Here is a 21,236-nt window from a genome sequence, read left to right on the forward strand (position 1 = left end):
TAGGGGGTGCAGCGGGGGTGTTCTGTTTATCTTTTTGTTTTTCTCATTACCTCAGCTGTTACACCGTAAGTACTGCTGTAAAGATCAGCTGTACTATTGGTCAGGTAACTGGAACTGATTATCGTTGGATAAAAATACATGTTTATTGATAGTTTTTGTATGTAGATATGCTTTGCTTTAAGACTTACAGTGGGGCAATGGATTACTAAACTGTGTCACTTGGCTAATATGATTCTTTATTGCCTGGCATTATTTATTTATCCATTATAATTTACATATTGTAAATTATTCTTCTGGGTTTATATTTTAGGTCTAAAAAATATTTGGAGAGAGATTAAGTGGTTCAAGAAGTAACGCTCTAATGGATGACATAGAATTTCCACCAAATGATCTACAGATAGACTCAGAGGACAGTCTTCCTGCTGGCTATAGGGTGGAAGGTTTGGTATCTCATTTGGTTTCTTCAGCTGATGAAAATGAAAATCAACTTGACAATTATGGGAATGAGGTTCTGACCAGCAGTAGCATTGCTATGGGACGACAGGATAAAGGTGATCAGGACAGCATCAATAATAATGAGAATATGGACAGTGGAGACTGTACCCCAAGCTGTAAGGAAAGCAAGACTGAGAGGAGATCTGTAAATGTCCATATGGATCCCCAGCTGGAGGAAAAGCCTATTACAGAAAAACAGCCAGATGGAAAAAGAAGTCCAAGAAGCAAAAGAAGCTTCAGTAAAAAATCTAAAGGTACTTCATAAAAACCTGTTTCTGTTCTGTTTACTTAAAATAATAACACTGCCATTCTAATCTGTGAACTAATAAGAAATATATATTTTAGTTGTCATACTAATTTTAAAAATTTCACTAGGGAGTTTGCTTGGTTCCCCCCCCCCCCCCTCCCCAAACTGTTAATAGTCCTATGTCAGATTCAACTCTAGATGCTTCTGTATTTAAATGTTGGCTATGTAGCAAATGGAACATAGCAAGGAAGCATGGGTAGAGGGTGGTGCAGAGTTTCAGTATGGAAATTGGGCAGACTTCCAAATCAGAGTGAAAAACAGGCAGCATTTGAGCATCACGCTCAAGTGCAAGATTTTGGTGTCTTGATCCAGTGTCGAGATTCGAAATCTTAGTATGAACAGTAAATACCTTGATCTTGGCCTGCTGTTGTCAAAACTTACTTGCATTTTTCAAAGCTCAATATGTAGTCCTAGGATGTGAGTTTTGAATAATATGCTGTTCAGAAATGTGTTTCTACCAATTTCTGGTGTTACTTCTCCTTTAGATCTTTTGGATATGAATTGGATAAGGAAAATGTAAATGTTTTATAACACGTTCTTATTTGAGATGCTTCTTCCCTTTTTCGAATGAGTAGGATTTGTCTGCATCAACACAATGTGTTATACTAGGTTTTGCCATAAATCATAATGCTTATATGTCACAGGGCTGCAAATATATTAATTAAAATCGGAGTGTTTCATCGCATAGGTATCTTTGACAGTTACTTGGAACAACTGAATCATGCCTGCTTTTTTTTTTCTGTGCATTTTTTTTTTGTCTAAAGACTGAGAAGGTAGGGAATTTGGCTACTTAAAATAGATAATTTAAAAATACACTTTTCCTGATAAATGGCCTAATCTGAAAACTGATTATCATCTTAAAGGTTTATAAAATAGATAAAGAAGAGAAAGGAAGGAAGCCTTGTGTTCCCTATCTTGTATGTATACATAAAATCTAGAAGAGAAAAATTATATTTTCTAGTAGAGACAAGAGGATCCTGAAACCTGTCATTATAGGGGAGGAGAAGTTCTCATTAAATGAGATAGATGAATATATATATATTTTTTCAACTGTTGATTTAATTTTTTAAAATATAAGAAAATACTTCATTAAAACAAGTGATTAACTGAAGTAATTGAGAACCAGTCATCTGTATGACAGGAATAATAAAAAACAAGTTGATGAAATGTGATACAAGGATGTGTACAGAGGAAGAAAAGGAGATATTAACCCAAACACTGGAAGTTAAACTTTGCTTGTATTCCCTCTTCATTAGTTTGTATTCTTCTTGATAAATGTATTCAGCTGATGGAGAAGTACCGCAAAACAAACTGTGCACAGTAGATGACGGTTTTAAGGCAAAAAAGAGAAATCTAGAATCCAAAAATTTCATGGAAAAATGCCGAGACATAGAATACCACAACAGAGAACATCCTGCCTGCAAAGCTCTTAAAAGATTTTTGCTTAATTCCTGTGAACAAACTCTTGCTACTTTGTAACACTCAAGGTCCTTTATTAATAGAAGGAAGATTAAAATACAGAATTACATTATATCTCCCATTGATTATGAGCTAATTTACATTTAGCTTTTTAGATATTCTCACATGATGGTAACTATTCACCCATTGCAGTGACTCTGTCACAATTTTTTGATGTTGCGAATGTCTTCGTTTTAGTGAGAACCTTCCATTTAATTTTTAGCACCAGCTATGTTAAACAGTTCCTGAGTAGCTCTCTACATAAAAGAACCCAACTAGCTTTCTTGTCTTTACACCAACTTAGAGATAAAGGAGACAATTATCAAACCAGAGTGGAAGAATCCCAAGAGAGTGCCACTCAAGCAAGCTGGAATCACAGACTAAATACTTGCATGGCATGTACTATACTAACATTTTAAAAAATTTTTATTTTTTTAACTGTTGAGAAATCATGGATGAGTGACTTTGGCTCATAGTAAAAGAAGAGATTTATGAATCTTCTCCTTTACCCTATAAGCAAACCCGTTATGGTTGCTGTTAATTGTTGTCATTCTGGAAAAGATCACATTTGTCTTACAAAGCATGTTGTACATATTCCTTCTTTTGCTAGTGACTAAAACAATGAAGCTAGAGTATGGAAAACTACATTTTACTTATTTATTCAGGACTGGCTCAGCAGATGATTGATGATCATTAGAGAAGCCAGTCTTCCACTCTTCTTTCTTCAGAAGAGTGAATGCTCACACTAGGAATGTGTTTGAAACCCTCTAAATATTTGCTTATAAAACATAAACAGTTTTAAGTATTCAATTATTGTATTTCTGTATGTGCTTGGAATATGTTAGGAGCTAGGATAATTCTAGCTCCACAATCAATGGACTGGAATGCAAGATTAAGAATTTCTGTATCTGGCTGAAGAATGGCCTAGATTCAATATCCTTCCCCTGACACTGGCCAATAGAAAACGGGTAGGTAAGAGTATAAGGGCAAGGCAAAAAGGTAGTGATTTGTTTGTGTGATCTCCTTGCCATCTGTAGTTATCCCTCCAGGACTTCCCCAGGTGGGAATTGATAGGCTGTAATAGCTTGCAGCAAATCTGTCACCTGACTCGGAGTTGTTTTTTGAGTACATTTCAGTGTCCTGGAGTAAGTAGTCTAGGATATCACCTATGTATTGTTTGAAGAAGCACCTCCTTTTAGCTGTTTTGATGCTGCAGTAAATGTATTAGGATGAACTAACAAATCTATAGCTTCCAGATCCCAAATCTCATATTTCTCTCACATTCCTTTTGTATACTAATAATAGTTTTGAATAGAGTACTATTATATGTATTGAAGGACACTGGTGATGTCAATTTAAATTGACAAATTTAACCTTTGGTTTAAATTATCCAATTCATAATTGGATTCCTTGTAATAAGTCATACTAACTTCAGTGCAATAGAGATAGTGATTCATGAAGTGACATGCTTCAGTGGCATTTTTTGAGTCCTTTTTTACTAACCTAGTGACCTTCTACGATGAAGTGACTGCATCAGTTCTGTAAAGCCTTTGACACGATCCCCCACATCCTTCTCTCTAAATTGAGTAGATAAGGATTTGATGGGTGAACTCTTCGGTGGTAAGGAATTGGTTGGATGGTCACATCTGTAGTGTAGTGGTCAATGGCTTGATGTCCAGATGGAAATTGGTGACGAGTGGTGTCCCTCAGGGCTCCATACTGGGACCAGTGCTGTTTAGTATCTTCATCAATGACATAGCGAGATTGAGTGCATCCTCATCAAGTTTGCAGATGACACCAAGCTGAGTGGTGCAGTTTTGCCTGAGGGAAGGGATTCCACCTAGAGGAACCTGGACAATCTGGAGAACCTCATGAGTTTCAACAAGACCAAGTGCGAGGTCCTGCATCTGGGTCGGGGCAGTCCCCAGTACCAGTACAGGCTGGGGTATGCTGTGATTGAGAGCAGCCCTGTGGAGAAGGACTTGGAGTTACTGGGATGAAAAGCTGGACGTGAGCTGACAGTGTGTGCTTGCAGCCCAGAAAGCCAACCATATCCTGGGCTGCGTCAAAAGAAGCATGGCCAGCATGATGAGGGAGGTGATCCTGCTGCTCTGCTCTGGAGAAACCTCACCTGGAGTACTGATACCTCAGCTCTGGAGTCCTCAGCATGAGAAGGACATGAACCTGTTGGAGTGGATCCAGAGAAGAAGCCCAAAAATTATCAGAGGGCTGGAGCACCTCTGCTATGAGGACAGGTTGAGAGTTGGGGTTATTCAGCCTGGGGAGACCTTATTGCAGCCTTTCAGTACTTGAAGGCGACCGATATGAACCGTGAGGATAAGCGTAAGCTTTTTGGCAGAGCCTGGTGCAACAGGACAAGGGTTGATGGTTTTGAAATGAGAGGAGATTTAAACTAGGTATAAGAAAAAAAAATTATTACAATGAGTGTGGTGAAACACTTGCACAGGTTGCCCAGAGAGGTGGTAGATGCCCCATCCCTGGAAAGGTCAGATTGGACGGGGATCTGGGTAACCTGATCTGGCTGAAGATGTCCCTGCTCACTGCAGGGAGGTTGGATGAGATGACCTTTAAAGGTCCCTTCCAGTCTAAAGCCTTCTATTATTTTTGTAAACACGGACTTCAAATTACTCCTGTTCTCTGAAAATAATTTCATCTTTTTTTCAAAAGATCAGTCCCGGCATAACTAGTAACTTAATATTGTACAATCACAATGTGTAATACCTTGAAGTAGTATAGCACAGTAACTTGCACTTAATTTTCCCCAAGTTAAGTCCTGCAACATACACTTTTCCTGTAAGTTATTAAACTTATTTCTTGAAGCAGCTTGAAGGTGGAGCAACAAAGTGGAGTGGTTGGGTTGGATTTGGTATTCCAGCAAATGAAATATATGAATATAAAGTAGTCAAATTATATGAACACTCAAGCAATGTTATTTTATTTAGGGTTCTGTGCCATACTAAACAAGATTTTGAGCTTACTCAGAGTCATATCTTTACAGCTAACACTTCTGTCTTAAAATATCTTTTCTTAAAAATGAAATATTTTTTAAATGCTTGCTAGGGGGTAAGTGGGATTTTTTTATTTCACTCTTTTTTCTTTTTTTTTTTTAGTAGTTCTTGAATGGGTCAGTCTGAACTGGCTTTCTGGTGTTGAATACCAAAGAATGTTTTAGAAAAGAATTTACCATATGTTTTCTGGACTAGAAACTTCTGTTACTGGTGACTTAAGCTAATGCTACTGAATGTGAAAATTAAAATTAAATTAAAAGCCAGAGGACAATATCCATAATTTTATTTTTATAGCAAATGCCTCAGCTTGCACGTGTGACTCATTCTCGTGCAGGTGGCAAAGAGCATCTTAATTTCATGTACTTGCAGTACTGACAAAACAAAAAAAGGTGAGGCATATTGAAAAATGCATTTGTTATTTTTGTTTACAAAGTCTGTCAAAATTGGATTTTTTTTGCAAATGTGGGGCTGCTTCCGTGAACTCTTAATGAAATTTTGAGAAGTTTGCCTCTCCTCATGTCTTGTGAAACATTGGCATACGTGGCAAGGCATAGAAGATTTCAGTTGAAACCTCTGAGTCTGGCAGAGCAGAAACTTGAACCCAGCTCTCTGCCATGTTCTCAGTGAGTGCTCTGGCCATTGGACAGTTGATGTCTTCTGTGGTTTTTCACATTTATTTTCATAAAGGCTTTGGTTCTATTCTAGTATGAAACCAAATATCATGTGTGGAGTAAATATCAATGCTTTGCAAAGCAAAAATCCTTAATCCTTGCTTCTTAAAATATTCAGAAATGTATGTAATATACCAGTCCTTAGTAAAAAAATTAATTCTGCTTTGGACAGTAAGACTGGTTGATGCCAGGAAAAAGCAGCAGTGTCATGTGCTGTATTGAAAATACATAATAAAAAAATAATAAAAATACATAAATAGTGATCTTAGCCCATAATACCTTTATGACGAAATAGCATTGCTGTTACTGCCTGAAGAAAAGTTCTTGGTTTTAGTGCTGCTAAATTGCAAATGCTGACTTGTGTTTAAAACAGAACACGTAGAATTAGCCTGGGTGGCTGTAAGGTCTTGCTTCAGAATCAGAGGAGTGATTTGAGGGCAGAACTTGATTCCAAGTGAGCAACAACTCAACTATACGTAGGAATAATATGCAGTTTAAAAATTATGTGTTAGCAACAGTACCGTGATAACATTAAAATCAAAGTTTTCCGTGATAGTTACTATTGAGCATGGGGGTTTTTTTATCTGACAGGTGATTATTAACTGCTTAATAAAGTGCAGTTTGAAGTAACATTTTGGGGGTTTTTTACTGAGAGAAAAGATTTTCCAGAACATGTGGTCAATCTTTTCTGGTTTCATCATCATGTGCTGAGCAGAAAGCTGTATTTTTAAAGACAGCCTTAATTCCATCTCTAAAAGTACTTTGTGGTTTGTATCTTGCATGCAGTTGTATCTCTGGTTGGCTTTGGCTCATAGTAAGCCGAAATGGGTAGTGGAAAAGCAGAGACATGAGTTAGTATTCCCAGGGCAATTAAGCCCTGTTAAAACAGCCACCCAGAGAGATTGTCAGTACTCCTGATTTGGATAGTGGACAAGCTAATGCCTGTCTTAAACCCTAAATCTTAAACCTGAATCATCACTATAGGGTTTCAGTTGCGAAGAACACACAGGAGTCTGAAATATGCCGACTGCCCAAGCTGTAGAAACAGTCAATGCGTGATGGTTACTTGAAACAGTGTCCCCACCTGCCCTGCTTTTAAATAATAACATGATTTTCAGCAAATGAGTGTGGCTGGAAAGAATAACATACTCATAACTTGCATTTATAAAAGTTTATTTTGTGCATTTCAGTTGCATAATTGTCTGAATTGTTTTTTAAAAGTTACGGGATTTTTTAAAAAAAATTCAGTCCTATCTATATGTATCCAATTTAATGCTGTTTTATGAAGAATATTGTTCAGTAATTGGTGGAGTAAGCTGTAGTTTTCTGGTTACTCCTAAGACTTTGTATTATAGGAAGCCATCATTTATTTCTTTTTTTTTCTCTCATCTTCATGAAAAACTGGTCCAGTCTGTATCTGGGTAACTGATTTATCCCACTGTTCTCCCACTACTTCTGCCTGTTTTCACTTCTTCATTAATCTCATTTAATATTTCTTCATAACTGTCATATTCACGATCAGCAATATACTATAAATACTGTGTTTCCAACATTAAAATGTGGCATTTGCACCCGGAAAGATATTTTCCTGTAGTATTTTTATACTGTTATGCTTTACATTATCCTTCATGTATGTTGCCAGTCATCCACCTGCATGTCTGACATTTTTTGGCTGCTATAAAACTGGAGACAGGCAACAGTGGACTGCCAGGGAATGTACCATGGAGAGCCTTGTTTTCTGCCTAGCAAGAAGTTCTGGAGGCAAAATTCAGTTTACACATCCTTATGTCATTGTTCCCAGCATAGATGACCACTACTGGCTCGTTTCCTGGACTCTCAGATAAACTCTCCAGCTATCTAAGGGAGTCTTCCTTTTCACTCAGCAGGACAGTCCCCCTGGACATGTGCCCCTCACAATAGACTCCCCCACTGTCGCCATAGGTGTCTTTCTATCCTTTAAGATTCTTTTGTCACTGTCAGGAGTCACTGTGTTACCATCTGAAGGACAGATGAAATTGTCCGTCCTTCCTTCCTTCCCTGGGACACCTCCCTGTACAAGGTCCTTGGCAGGAGTGAAGAGACAAACTGAGAACCTCATTCACACTCTCCTCCTACCTTCTTTTTCACCTTTTTGAGCAAAACTGTGTTGCAGACAACCCTGCTTTCTGTCTCTGACTTATTAGAATAAAGTCTTAACGTAGACGTTTGTCCACTTGGATCTAAGTATTGATTTTTTAGCTGAAACTGTAACACCACTTTTTATTTTAGGATATCCTGGTTTCTTATAATAACTCCGTGGAACAGTTTAGACTAGTTGGAGGGGGGAGGGGGGTTGCCACAAGTTAAAGTCAGATCCTCATTAGAAGTGTTCTAAAATACCTGATATATATTACTGTGTTTTTTCAGGTAAGTGAGCTGATAGTGAGACAGACCTATCACCTAACTAATTTTTATAAGACCAGTATTTTATTTATTTGCAGGGATGTTATTTAAGATACTAGGTTTTTATTCATAGCTTTCATATTGAAATTTCCTTAAAAAGCAACTTGCTAATTTTTTTAATCCTAAGTACTTGTTTTTTTCAAAGGAGTTCTTGCAGTGGGAACCACAGCAATCAAGGAGGAAAATACTCTTATTTCAGACACAGAGTCTGTGAATGATGAAGGTTCTGTTGAAGCAAATGAAAACTTTCATCAAAAAGAAAAACAAACGTTGCAGTCTCTTTTCTCTTTGCTCCGAGAAGAGGTTGAGCAGATGGATTCAAAGATACTACCCCTGTGTCTCCATCAGGTACTTCCTATGATTATAGGGTGTTGCACATGATTTGGGGTTTTTTTGAAAGTTCAGGAAAAAAATGCATTAATTCAACATATGTCAATATTCATATCTGGACAGGGTATTTCGATGTATAACAGGTCCTCCAGGCAAATATCTCCTCTAAGGTCTTCTAATAGAAGTTAAATTATAATTTGCCTTGAAAGTGTATTCTGCAGTTGAAGGAAACTCCTGAGGATGGGTTTTCTAATTCCCCAAATGATGAAATTCTAGTTTGACAGGAAGATTTAAGAAAATCACTCTTCAACATACCTTGAATTTGATTTGCAAGACACTAGCATAGATACAAGATGGCTTATGTCTAAATAACATTTTAATTCTGGAATTATTTTTACTATTGCAGACTTCTTTCTAGCGTGAATTTCATGCATGAAAAAATCCAACATTTCTTAGTGTATACTTCTTCATAGCGCAGTTGCCACACCTGCAAGGCCAAAGGAAATACTCTGTGATTTGAAAAGCAATCTTTTTTACTAACTGAACAGTATGTTTTTCTTTCTGGAGATTGTGATGCAAGATGAATATGTTGATAGGACTTAATGTGGTATTAATTTATGGTTTAGTTCTGTGGGACTGACAGTGGACTAGAAGGTTTTTTGTTTGGCTGTAGTGTCTATATATATGGGCTATATATGGGCTATATGTATGGGCTATATGTAAAAAAACTGTGCAGTGTCTGATTTGACTTAGCTGCATTATCCTATTGTGGAAAATTGGATGACTGTGGTATTTTATACTGCTAAACTATGGTGATGCTCCTGCATCTGTATTCTCTTTGGTATAAATAAGCAATTATATCTGAGAAAGAGATTTCTCTTTAGTATTGCAAATTATAGATAACTTGCATTGGCATACAATTTTCTTTTTTTTTAAATGTGTTTGAGTAAAGATATTTGATATTGTCCTTAATTTATTTTAAACTTAGTCTTAGAGCTAACCATTTGTACTTCTAGCTATGTCGAATTTGGTGGTTGTTCACAAGTCAGTACAAAGGTCTGTTTTGGAAAGCAACGCAGTCAGGGCAAAAACTTCAAAACCCTTTACGAACATTAAGGAGTGTCTTTGCGCATGACAGAGGGGAAATCTGTTTGCTGCTTTTTAGATGAGGAAGCCAAACCATAAGGGTAACAACCTTTTGAAAGTCATAACGGAACTGTGATAGAACTGAGAACAGAATCTGCATTTCCAGATTCAAACACGTAATCAAACACCCCGTCTTTTCTTTCTAAGAAATATCAAGCATTTTGAACAGTGTTTGAAAGAAAGCAAACAGAACTCCCAAGGATCATAACACACTTTTTAATCTAAAAAGTTTAAAAATAATTTTAAAGATAGCATTCATATTTTCATGTAAAGGGAATCTCTTAAGAAATTTTTTGTTCCTTTTCCAGTGGCTTAACCTGTCATCTTCAGTATTTTTTTCAGATTGCTAATACAGCCTGCCAGTAACCTTTTTTTTATGCCAAGTCTAGCAAATACCCTTCCATGACATTCTCTTTTTATTTTGTACGACTAAATTCAATGTGAAAGAGAGCTGTGTCAGATGTTCTAGGGTCTTAATAATCCACATTGTTAGTGGGAAGCCTGTATTAAATATTTAAAGGCTGTGGGATATTAGGGGCTGTTCTAAGGGTTAACTTTTAGCTAAAAAAGGATGTAGTTTTCTTCCTATCTTGAGTGGGATTCAGGTGATTTGTTTAGCATTTGTTACAGAATCTAAGAATTACGTAGAAAAGATAGATACAGAGCTCTGGCAGCTCCAGAAATCCTTAGGAGGCTGCTGTGGATAGCAGATAAAACATGCAAATAAAGAACCTTAGAAGTCTCTTACCAATTCTCTTTTGGAGGTACTGGGTTCAGAATGGTCTAGTGGTTAGTAATAACGCTGAGAGGCAGGGATATGCACCTCATAAGCTAGATTCCTGTATCAAGTTGCTGTATTTTTTGAGCACTCAGCTTTAGACTTCTACAGAAGTGCCTACTTGTTAAGACCTTCAAATTATGAGTGCCTAAATTGGTATGCCCCAGAGATTTTGAGACTGAGTGTTTGTGCGCTCCCACGGAAGTCATTGGAGTATCAACGCTGTGGTGTCTCAACCTGAACATTCAGGTATTACTGGACACAGGTTGCAAGTGTGTCCCTTGCCACACCATGCATGGCAAATAGGAAGGCTGCCAACACTCGCTGTCACTGAAGATTGATTAGTTAATGCTTGTAAAGGTCACGGATACTGTAAAGTTCTGTGGAACAGAATATTTTTACTTCTGAGGTTTATATTTTTATGTTTTATTGTATTTGCAAACAAAGCCATCAGTATTCATCAGCTTTCTAGGAAAGCCAGACCCATTTTCTAGCAAGCTCAACTTAAGATGTTGTTGAAAATTTCAAAGATTATTTGTCTACAAAAAGGAAGAAAACTGCTTTAATTACCAAATTAGCTTTTCTGCACAGCGTTATACCTCTTCCTTTCCAGGTTATCTGTTCTATAATATTCTCCACCAGCAACTCAAGAGTCCAAATGAAATTCTGATCCTGATTAGAAACATGCTCATTTTCTGACTGCCTTTGGATACTTGCTTTCTCTGAGCTGGTTGCATGGAGTCCAGTTTTAATCCAATAAATAATCCTTTATGACAGTTTAGCATGGGCAGTGGGAAGGGAGGTGGGGAAGGGGGGGGGGCATTGTACCACAAACAAACAAAACAAACCAACAAACCCAAAAAGCAAACATAAAACCGCAACTCAACAGACGAAAACCAAACAAACCAAAAATGCAGTACCTTTACTTGATTAAGGGAAAAAGTATTTTTCCTAGCTGGTATCTCAGCTTTTCTTCTGGTTGTTATGCCACTTACATGCTTTTAATTTTGGCTTTAAAATAGCTGGTTGAGCTACGAGGAAGAGGATAGTAAATCTATTTCAGTAGCCTGCAATTAAAATATGTAGCTTTGATACAACAATAACCGGGTATACTGGAACAAAATTTCCTCTTAAGTTTGCATGCCCCTGTTCTTGGTGTATTCACAGCTTCTCTTGGTGAGCTTGTACTTACTGTTCTTTTTGGCAATGATCTGTTAAAGATATGCGTTATAAATTACTCATCCAGGGTGAAGCTGTTTTTTAAGATGTTGCATCTAGACGTCTTGAATGCTTGGGCCCAGAGTTGCCTTGTTCAGTTCCTAGCCGTTGGCTGAGATAGCAGCTGATAGAGCAGCATTTAATGTCAGCTTAATCATTTTTTTTAAGCTAGAAGTGCTGGAAATTGACTTTGGTGTTCAAGTATTTTATAAGTACTCTGTTTTATGTTTCATTTTTCTGCTCCCCGTAACTGTTTTGGAATGATTTGTGTTTCTTTATATTAAACCTCATGAGCTCTAAATGCAATCAGGAAAGTTTGATTATTTCTTGTTTCAAGTCCCTGCTATTTAATGGTTTTGACATACCCGTATTAACTCGACATTCAACTAAGAGAACAAGTCTTGAAGAATTGTTTTGATTTTTAGGGTGTTTTTCTATGGTTGTCTTTGGCAGAGCTGTCTTGTTACAAACCAGATTTTAATTGTTCTCTCAAATGTCAACTGAAGGAGCAAGAGCCACAGGTTTGTTCCATGTTGTAACAACCACAGTGCAAAACAAAGAACTGTCAGCTGGCTTCACTCCATGACTTGCTCTGTTCTTCAAGAGCTTCAGATATCAAGGTGTTAGACTTAGCGAACATGAGGTAGAGGATCTTTAAATCTTTTTAAAACAGCAGAACAGCTTCAGGAAAGGAAGTGGCAGAAAGCTGCTGCGGTAGTATTGTCTGGATTCTGTGGTTGGACTAGGACTAATACAGAAAAAAACAAGAACTTCAGTCCTCTTATGTTTATCTCATGAACTTCAAATATCATATTGTAAATATTTAAAATTCTATGTATCTGAAATATTTGTTGTCATTATTTATTGTAAATAGGATATAAACAGGGATGTCACTGTTACATCTCCAATGCTGTGATAGGTGGTATTTTTAGTGTCATTTATGCATAGATTTTTTTCTTTTCTCATGAACTGGGAAACCTCTGTTTATCTATTTTTTCACATTGCTCTGTAATGCTCAGGAGAGCTCAGCAATCATATTAATTTAGTCAAACATAAAGGAACTATGGTCAGTAACAGAATTCGTATCAGTAAACACAGCAGGTAATTTTAAAACTTTCTAATACAATCACTAAAAAGTTTCTGAAGTAATTTTTAGTAGAAACAAGATAAAACCCAACTAATATTTGGGCAAATTCATTTGTGTGAGAGGACTTAATATTTTTTTGTTTGATACTATTTTTAAACATCTTTCATAGAATAAGAACACATGTATTTAGTCTGAATGTTCTTATTTTGCCCAAACTAAACACGAACCTGCAAAGCAGATGTTTAAAACTATGATAAAAGATTCGTATTATATCCTACTACTCAGGAAAATTGTAGAATCCTAATTTTTCTTTTTTTACTTTTGCAGATAGCAGAAACCTATTTTCAAGAGGAGGAATGTATCCTTTCATTTGTAGAAATTGTTCTGTGATATTAAAATAAGCTGGCATGATAAAACATCAAAGACAAATGCTTTACTGTTGACTCAAGGTTGTGGGTCAGGGTCAGAAAGAAGTCAATAGCCGTAATTTACCCATGAGTGAATACACAATATGTTGGCAAGTCCTTCTCAATCAGACAGTTGGAATATGAGTTAAGTAATAAATCCACTCCCAAAAGCTGTACTGATACAATCATTAGTAGTTCTGCACAAACAAGGAAGTAAGAAAATATTTTCAAAGAACTTCTGTTTTTATAGGATAAGTTCTGTTCTAATTATTAGTAACTGGGAGTATGTCCAATCTAGATAGGGTATGTGTTCTATTCTATCAAATACAGCACTGTTATAAGAACAAAATTATTGCAAAAGTTGATTAGAATATGCAGTACAAATGTCTAGATTAGAATAAAAATACAAACACACTGAACTAAGGAGGATCAGTAACTTGCAAACAATAGCAAACGTTGTTTGGCAAATTCTAATGAGTCAAAATCGTATCAAGGTGGTTTGAGAAACTGTTGTAGGAAAACACGGGTAATTTCTTCTGGGAACGGCTAGTTCAGTGGTCCAGTTTATTTTGATTTGTTCCTAGATAATACAAGTAACCTTGGTCAAAAAGTTATAGTAGTTGAGCTGCTGCTAATTACTCTGATATATTTCAGAAATTGTGGGAGATAGTAATCATATTAAATCTTAAAGTAAAAGATATTTTTAGAAGAGGTGGTCTTGGTTTTCCTCTGTTTGCTTTTAAAGGAAAATTATCAGAATGCAAAAAGAAGATAGAAGAGTGGTAAGCCCTTAAGGTATATGTGATTCACTGAGATGTGTCATAAATTACAGAATTTTTGTGTACAGATTATTTCTGTATTATTTAATTTGTTAAAAACATAGTACTGCAAATAGGCAATTGTAATGGTTAAATAACAAAACATAAGACACCTGGAAAGGTGTGTTTGAAACCTAGCCAAATTATATTGGCCTGTAATACAAAACCAGAGAAAAAACTGTGGCACCATTATAAAAGCAATATATAAAATGAAATATTCATCACTGTCTTAGAAGACTGTACTTCTGTCTTGGTCATCCTAATTCAAAAGCATCTGTCAGAAAATCCAAAATACACACCACAAATTAAAGGCATGGAAAAATTATGTAGTAAATTATAGTTCTGCAAGGGGAAATACCGTAAATGTAAAATGCATTCAACAGTATGATAGAAAGGCAGTTTCTCTTTCATAGAAGTTGCTTTAATCGAAAGGCACTGTATTTAAAACTGATCAAAGGAAGTATTTTTAATGCAATGTACACCTGATGTGTGGAATTCAACACCACTACATAATACATATTTATGAAGGATATCTCCTCTGTACTTGCGACCAGCAGTTTTCCTGAGGTTAATAAAGAACTTCCTTGATCATGTTGCACTGTATTAATTATCCATGACAGGCATTTTAATTCATCCACTGGTAGAACTTCATATTAACAATAATTCAGGGTTTGTTGCTGTGATCCTCTGAGGCTATATCTCTGATCTGCAATTCTGTTTCTAATAACAGATATCTTGAAGGCAAGGAAAATTCTTTCCATTAATATTGTTGTTCATAAGCCATGCTATGTATATGTTGCATGAGGCTAACGAGAATAACAGGTACTGGTTGTGTTTTTGTAATAATTACTGCAGTATTTTAATTAGCATGAATAATGGAAAATATTTTTTCTATATTGCTATGAACATTATTCACTGTACTTCTATCCTCATTGTGCTGTAGAATTAAATTTCAGATAGCTGACAAATACAGCTTTGAACAGAACAACTAACAACAGGGGCTTGATGGAACTAGGATTATCCTGACCATTACAAAATATACCTCTGTCAATATATTGATAAACCTAAGGGAGGGGTATGAGTTACTCATACAGAAGAAAAGTAAGAATCTTCAGAAAGGAGACACAAGGTGAACTCAGCTGTCCAACAATGTATACAATGGTTGAAATGGGGAGGGAATTTCATGGAAGTTTGAAATTTTTTTAAATACTGTCTCCAGCTGGTCAGTCGAAAGGAGCCATATTTTCAGGTAGTTACGGTTATTGGCATATAATTGTATTTCTTGAGAACTACGTGCTGGTATCTGTGTAATTGATTTGCTTTTCATTTCCCAGAGAATTTGTTTTCTGATAAGAGATGTCAGCAGAACAACATTTTGCTTGTTTCTTTTCTAGAAAAATTTTTTTTGAACTTAAGTCATGTGGGAAGAGGTAACGGATGAATAGGGGTTTCGTTTTTGAACTTTTCTGAACTTACTTTACTTCTTACTTGCTGTTTTCATGTCTGCTACTATTTTCTTCCTTGCACAGAAATCTGAATGCTAGCCATTATTTATTTTGATTCAGTCATGTCAAATCTCAGGTACATAATGATTGCCTTTTCAAATGTGGTCCCAAATAGAAATAAGTCATAACATGTCCATATATGTGTGCATTTTTCTTTAACCTTCCATTCAGATGAGAAAGCAATGAAGTTCATTCAGCTTGAACGACTGTATCATGAGCAGCTGCTTGCAAATCTTTCTTCCATACAGGAGCAGTGGGGTGAGAACAGGCTGAACTAATATGGTAGAAGAAAAAGTTAATTTGTTTTGTATTTCTACATAATAGGGCATACATTTTGCCAGCTTAAACGTTACATAGCAAAAGCAGCATTTATATCAGAATTTCTCTGAGAGTGTTATTTGAAAAGTATTTCTGCTCTAGCTTTCTTCTCACACATTTCATGGACAAGGTCCAAATAGTTTGTCCTTCTTTTAATTGAGACTTTGATCTACAGTTTTGAGCTTATTTTTGTTTTAGGGTTGGTGAATCTGATGTGTTGAAAATAAAATCTGTTGTGAAAAAATACCAATGCTTTTCTGCATAGTCTGAAACAAAACTGTAGAGCATACATGGAAGAGTTGTCAATGTTTGTCCATTAATTAGTTTCACATATATGTTTTATGTTCAGCAAATACTACTTTCATAATACTTTGGGTAAAAATTATTTTGATTTAATTTAGAAAGAAAATGGAAAACAGCAGTTCCTAGTCCAGTTACAACACTGAGGAATTCAGCTAAAGAACTGAGCGGTGAAGAGTTGGAAAAGCTTACTAGAGTTTGCTCTTCACATCAACAGTAAGTATAAGAAAATATTCATACTTTTCCAGTTCTAATATATTAGCACAGCTAATATTGTCTGTGTGCCAGTGTAGGTGTTTTAAAATGGTCAATGTCAAAATAAAAGTTACATTCCATTGACTTCAGTGAATGTGGTTATAAAGTGGTTGTTCATTTTGATATGTAACGAAAACGTTTCTGATGCCATCCATTTTCACAATGTTTTAATATGGTTTCAGGAATATGTAGGGACTAGATCTCAGCTGTTCTCAACAAATCCTTAGTTTGCCAGAAATGAAGTTTTGAGTTTTAGTATTTTCAGCCAAAGTAAAAACTGAGTAGTATTAATTTAGGAAGAGAGAGACTGTAGAACTGATGAAGGTGCTTCTGTCCAATACCTATTGTTTTAATAGCTGTTTTTAAGTGCAGTTGCCTAGGATTTCAGATGCCAGCCCTATAGGATTTTATTCCCAAATTTTCCACGTTTTAGGACAATTCTCTATTGCTTTAAGTCATTCTTGTTATCTTCTCTTGAGTTCATATAGGTTGCGTAAACTGTAGCTCCCTAGTGTGGCAGTATTCTGAAAAGTTGTGAAATCAGTTCATACCTGCTTTGCCTGATTCATCAGCCTCGTGAATCAACACACCACAGTGTCATAAACTTTTGAAGGTGCCTAGGGTGTTTTTCTGGGTAGGAACACATTCAGGATTGTAACCATCAGGAAGGAGAAGCTCTGTTATTTCATGGGTGAATGTCTTACCTACTAGACCCTGAGTTTAAGGGACAGGTGGAAAAAAAATACACCAGCTGCCACTGCTGCTGTTGATCAGCCAGTTGTAGTAAGGAAACAAACCACATTCAAAGGCTGTGGAACGACCAACTGGGGCGATGCTCGCAATCAGGTGGGGCGAGAGAACTTGTTCAAGTTGCATTGGCTTAGTCAGTCTGGATGTAACAAAAGTCAAAATGTTCCTGTTGTTCATAGAGAGCGTGATGTGGCTCCCACATCTTTTTTCTTCTGGGTGACCATACAGAAGTTCAGAAACACCCAGGCCAACTGCCAGAACTGAGGCAGGGATTGCTTATATGTAGTCTAAATGTGTTAGGGAAGGATGCCCTGGAAAGTGTACTCCTGCATTCCCACAGGAGGAAGAGGCAGCTCTAGCACTGTAGTTACATGTTTACACCCCCAGCCTGCTGCTACTGAGAGATTGCACTCCGAGTGCCTGGACGGGTTCCTCAGCCTCCATTTCTTTACTCATGACCTTGGAAGCCCACAGAAAGATCAAGATTCAAGTCCATTGCTATTTATGTGCTGCAGCTAGCAGCACCTCCCTATTGCCAGCTCAGTTTTCACCTTGTTGAGAGTAACTCTGCTTTCTCCTCCTAATCTATCCATGCAGCCTCATTTCAAAATACAAAATTTCAGTTATGTAAATGTCATTCCCAGTTCTGAGAAACCCTGCAATTTGGTAAAAATTAAGGGTTGTGTTCATTTGCCATGATTTTATTGTTTCATGTAATTTTTTCCCTAAGATTTAATCTCAATTTATTTTGTAAATTTTTAATTAATAACATACAGGCCTTGGAAAATGTGAGCATTTTGCTTTTGTAGTGGAAAGTGATGTAACTTTTTCTGATACTTATGGTCTACAGCTACATACTGGACATGTTTGTGCTTTAAAGATAGTTTTGATTGTCCCTTATTTGAAGCTTAAATGGTAAGATTTAAAAGTCAATGCAACTTTTAGAAGTGTTTGTTAGAGTATAATCATCAATGCGTTTCCTCTTGTCTCTCCTACTTTTTTTTCCAGTAACTTTAAACAAAATGCTCGACATTTTATTTTCATTGTTGTATGAAAGGCTGCAAGACAGATTGTGCCTGATAAAACATATTTTGCAGGAATCTCTGCAGGGTTTGCAAAGTCTGTGCTGATGGTTAGCAGTGCTGACTCACCTGTGAATCCCAGTGCAGTCAGTGGGAGCTGCCGGGTCTTAGGATACCCAGAAAACATGGCCCTGTGTAAACAGTCTGTGGAGAGAGAAATAGACGTTGTGGGGTTTTTTTCCATTCCTCAGTCTCTGTTACAGTGATCAGTATTTTAATACGAGTGGATACTGAGTCCTGACATGATTTTCAAAGTTGGTAGAGTTCCTTCTGAGCAGAAAGTTTACAGCAATTCAGATCATTTGATAGGTTGCAGTAAATTTTCTTTTGATTGCTTTCTCAATTAGGTGGAGCAGTGTTTGGGGTAATTGTTCTTCTAATGATATTCACATATGGTACAGGTCTGTGCTGGAAAGTACGTAGCATGCTGACACTGCTTCAGTGTAAGAAAAGTTCTGTGCTAATATTAGAGCAGAGTAAAGGCTTATAGGATTTCAATGACATTTGTTGTGAAGAATGTGGCTACTAAGTTGTTTGTTTGTTTGTTTGTTTATTGCTGCAGGCCACAGGCATCCAAAAATAAGGTAAGCAGCTGTTTAATTGAATTCTACTTTACCAAAGATTGCTAATAAATATATTTTAAATGGTATTATATGTAATCTTTCCAGTTTAGTATATGAACTGTTTGAAATTTGGATGTCTCAAAAAAGTCACAGTGTTCCTGTTTAATTCCAAAAATTACAGGAAATACTATCATATTTTACAGCTAGTAGCTGCAGAGAATACTTGGGAAAGCTGTTATTTGCTTCAGTTAATGGAATCAAAAAATTTAAAGGAGAGAGAAGCTGCTGCTTTTAAATCAGGTATGTGCGTGAGAATGTACATGTGCATACGTTTGTTTCAAATATTATACTGTACTGACATATCCCTATAAATTCCATTAAGCTGTTTCATTTGTTGGATTTCCACAGATTCATCCATTTGTGCAAACCTTCAATTTTTTTCACGATGGCACAATAGACATACTGTGCAATTTTAATTAATCGATATTCAGAATTGTAATTAAAGTAATTCTAGCCTCCATCAAAAAAATGTCTTTTTAGATATTCAGGCATTTACAGCAGGCTACGTAAGATACAAAACTATGTAAAACTATAGATAAGATACATAATTTGTGTGTATAAAATATAAGGTAAGTAATCTGATGACAAATATTCTGAGTTGCAGCAATTTGGTATAATTAACAGTATTAGTAATTATTTTAAATTATGTGCTGGTTTAGAGACACATTTTTCTGTAACAGCACAGAAAATTAGGAAGCTTTTTGGCAGATTTTGAAGAGACAAACATACTTCAGTTAATGTTTTTTCAGAAGAAGCTTTTATTTCAGCTTCATTTTCCTCCTCCTACCTTGAGGCAGTGGCTTTTTTCTTTGAGTACTTTGTTAGAATCATTGGGTTCTTATGAAACATTCACAAATTATAGAATTGTTAAAATGGAGATAGAGGGGGGAAGAGCATTGGTAGACTACTAGCTGTGCTTTCTCTCTCCTCTTTCTGAGCAAAAAGTTTCTTATTTTGCAATGTTCCAGCTGCCAAAATTGGCCTCAGCTCAGCACCTTTCCTCAGAACCAGCTGGAATTTCCCACCAGATGAGGCTCGGCCTAAGTGGCCTCAGGAGGTCCCTTTCAACCTAAACTATCCTACAAGTGCATAATCAGCCAGGATTTTCAGGAGAATGAGGAATTAACAAAGATAGTCACAGTTCTCTACACGTGTGGATCTTTCTCATCTTGATCCTCTTCTACCATGATCCCTATACTGCCTTTTCTCTGTCTGTGTTCTTATAACCTAACTAAACACTAAATACTGAAAACACGAAACAAGTATGTCCTGCAGCTCAGAAAGCAGATCAAAAGAACCCAGTGCTTTTTAATTTTGGATGGCTGGAAATTCCCATGGAAAAAAATGAGGTTTCTACAATTTTTCCATTGTTTTTATTCCAAGTGGGAACAAAAGCTTTCTGGAGAACAGAATTTCTGAGCATTTGAAACTTCTGAATAAAGGGGTATTTTATGTCAATGTTAAAATACTGTAGTACAACGTCTAGACGTATTACACTAAATGTAGAAGTAATAAAGGGTGTAAATGGATTTTTTTCATGCTTTTTCTTAATGTAACTCTTGTCAAAATGTCATCAAAATCTTTGGGTTCCTGTGAAATGTCTGTGAATTAATAAAGCAATGTCATCCAATAGAAAGTGGTTCTGCTGAGAATTTTTTAGCTGTGCTAAATACTTTTTAAATAAAAAGGTACGAATATTTCAAGCCTAACTCAAGTTTATAAACGCTTAAGATTTGCAACAGATGCTTTTCACAAGACAAGCACATTCTTGGAGAAGCAATGACTTCTCACCCTGACAGGTCTCTTCGTTTGTAAGGCAATACGTGGTCAGTTAGCTACTGCTGCCCCTCACTGAGTCGATGCCTCAGCAGCACGGGGCTGAATCTTTTTGTTGCACTTAGGAGTAGGGTTGAGTAGGGAAGGCATCTGACTGAACTCATGCAGAAGTCAGACGATCTGAATTTGTATACACCACTCAGTGCTGCGCAAAATACATTTAAGCTGTGGCTGAGTGATCCAGCTCAGGACTAGAAGCAATCTGGCCGTTTGGGGCTGGTTCTTGATTTTGCCAGAACCCCAGCAGAACCCTATATATAGTAACCATACAGTTCCTGATTTTTAAACTAACCTGGTTAGCGTTAGTCGAAATGCACTGGCCTTCTCACCAAAAACTTAGAATGCTTGTCTTTGGCTTTTTGGGTGGTTTTTTTTCCCTAC

The 21,236-nt window shown here is 36.5% G+C and overlaps 1 protein-coding gene across 1 annotated transcript in view; it reads left to right on the forward strand.

Moving 5' to 3' along the window:
• Positions 1 to 361: 361 nt before the first annotated feature.
• CNST (consortin, connexin sorting protein) overlaps positions 362 to 21,236 on the forward strand; it is a 34,559-nt gene continuing 13,684 nt past the window's right edge. Inside the window, exons 1-7 of the mRNA XM_010139060.1 lie at positions 362 to 749; positions 8,548 to 8,750; positions 13,289 to 13,319; positions 15,863 to 15,949; positions 16,411 to 16,525; positions 18,959 to 18,980; positions 19,163 to 19,259. Coding sequence (XP_010137362.1) covers positions 362 to 749; positions 8,548 to 8,750; positions 13,289 to 13,319; positions 15,863 to 15,949; positions 16,411 to 16,525; positions 18,959 to 18,980; positions 19,163 to 19,259 — 943 coding nt within the window. The remainder of the gene's footprint in view (positions 750 to 8,547; positions 8,751 to 13,288; positions 13,320 to 15,862; positions 15,950 to 16,410; positions 16,526 to 18,958; positions 18,981 to 19,162; positions 19,260 to 21,236) is intronic.

Source organism: Buceros rhinoceros, unplaced genomic scaffold (assembly GCF_000710305.1).
Source record: "Buceros rhinoceros silvestris isolate BGI_N320 unplaced genomic scaffold, ASM71030v1 scaffold18986, whole genome shotgun sequence".
NCBI classification, from domain to species: domain Eukaryota; kingdom Metazoa; phylum Chordata; class Aves; order Bucerotiformes; family Bucerotidae; genus Buceros; species Buceros rhinoceros.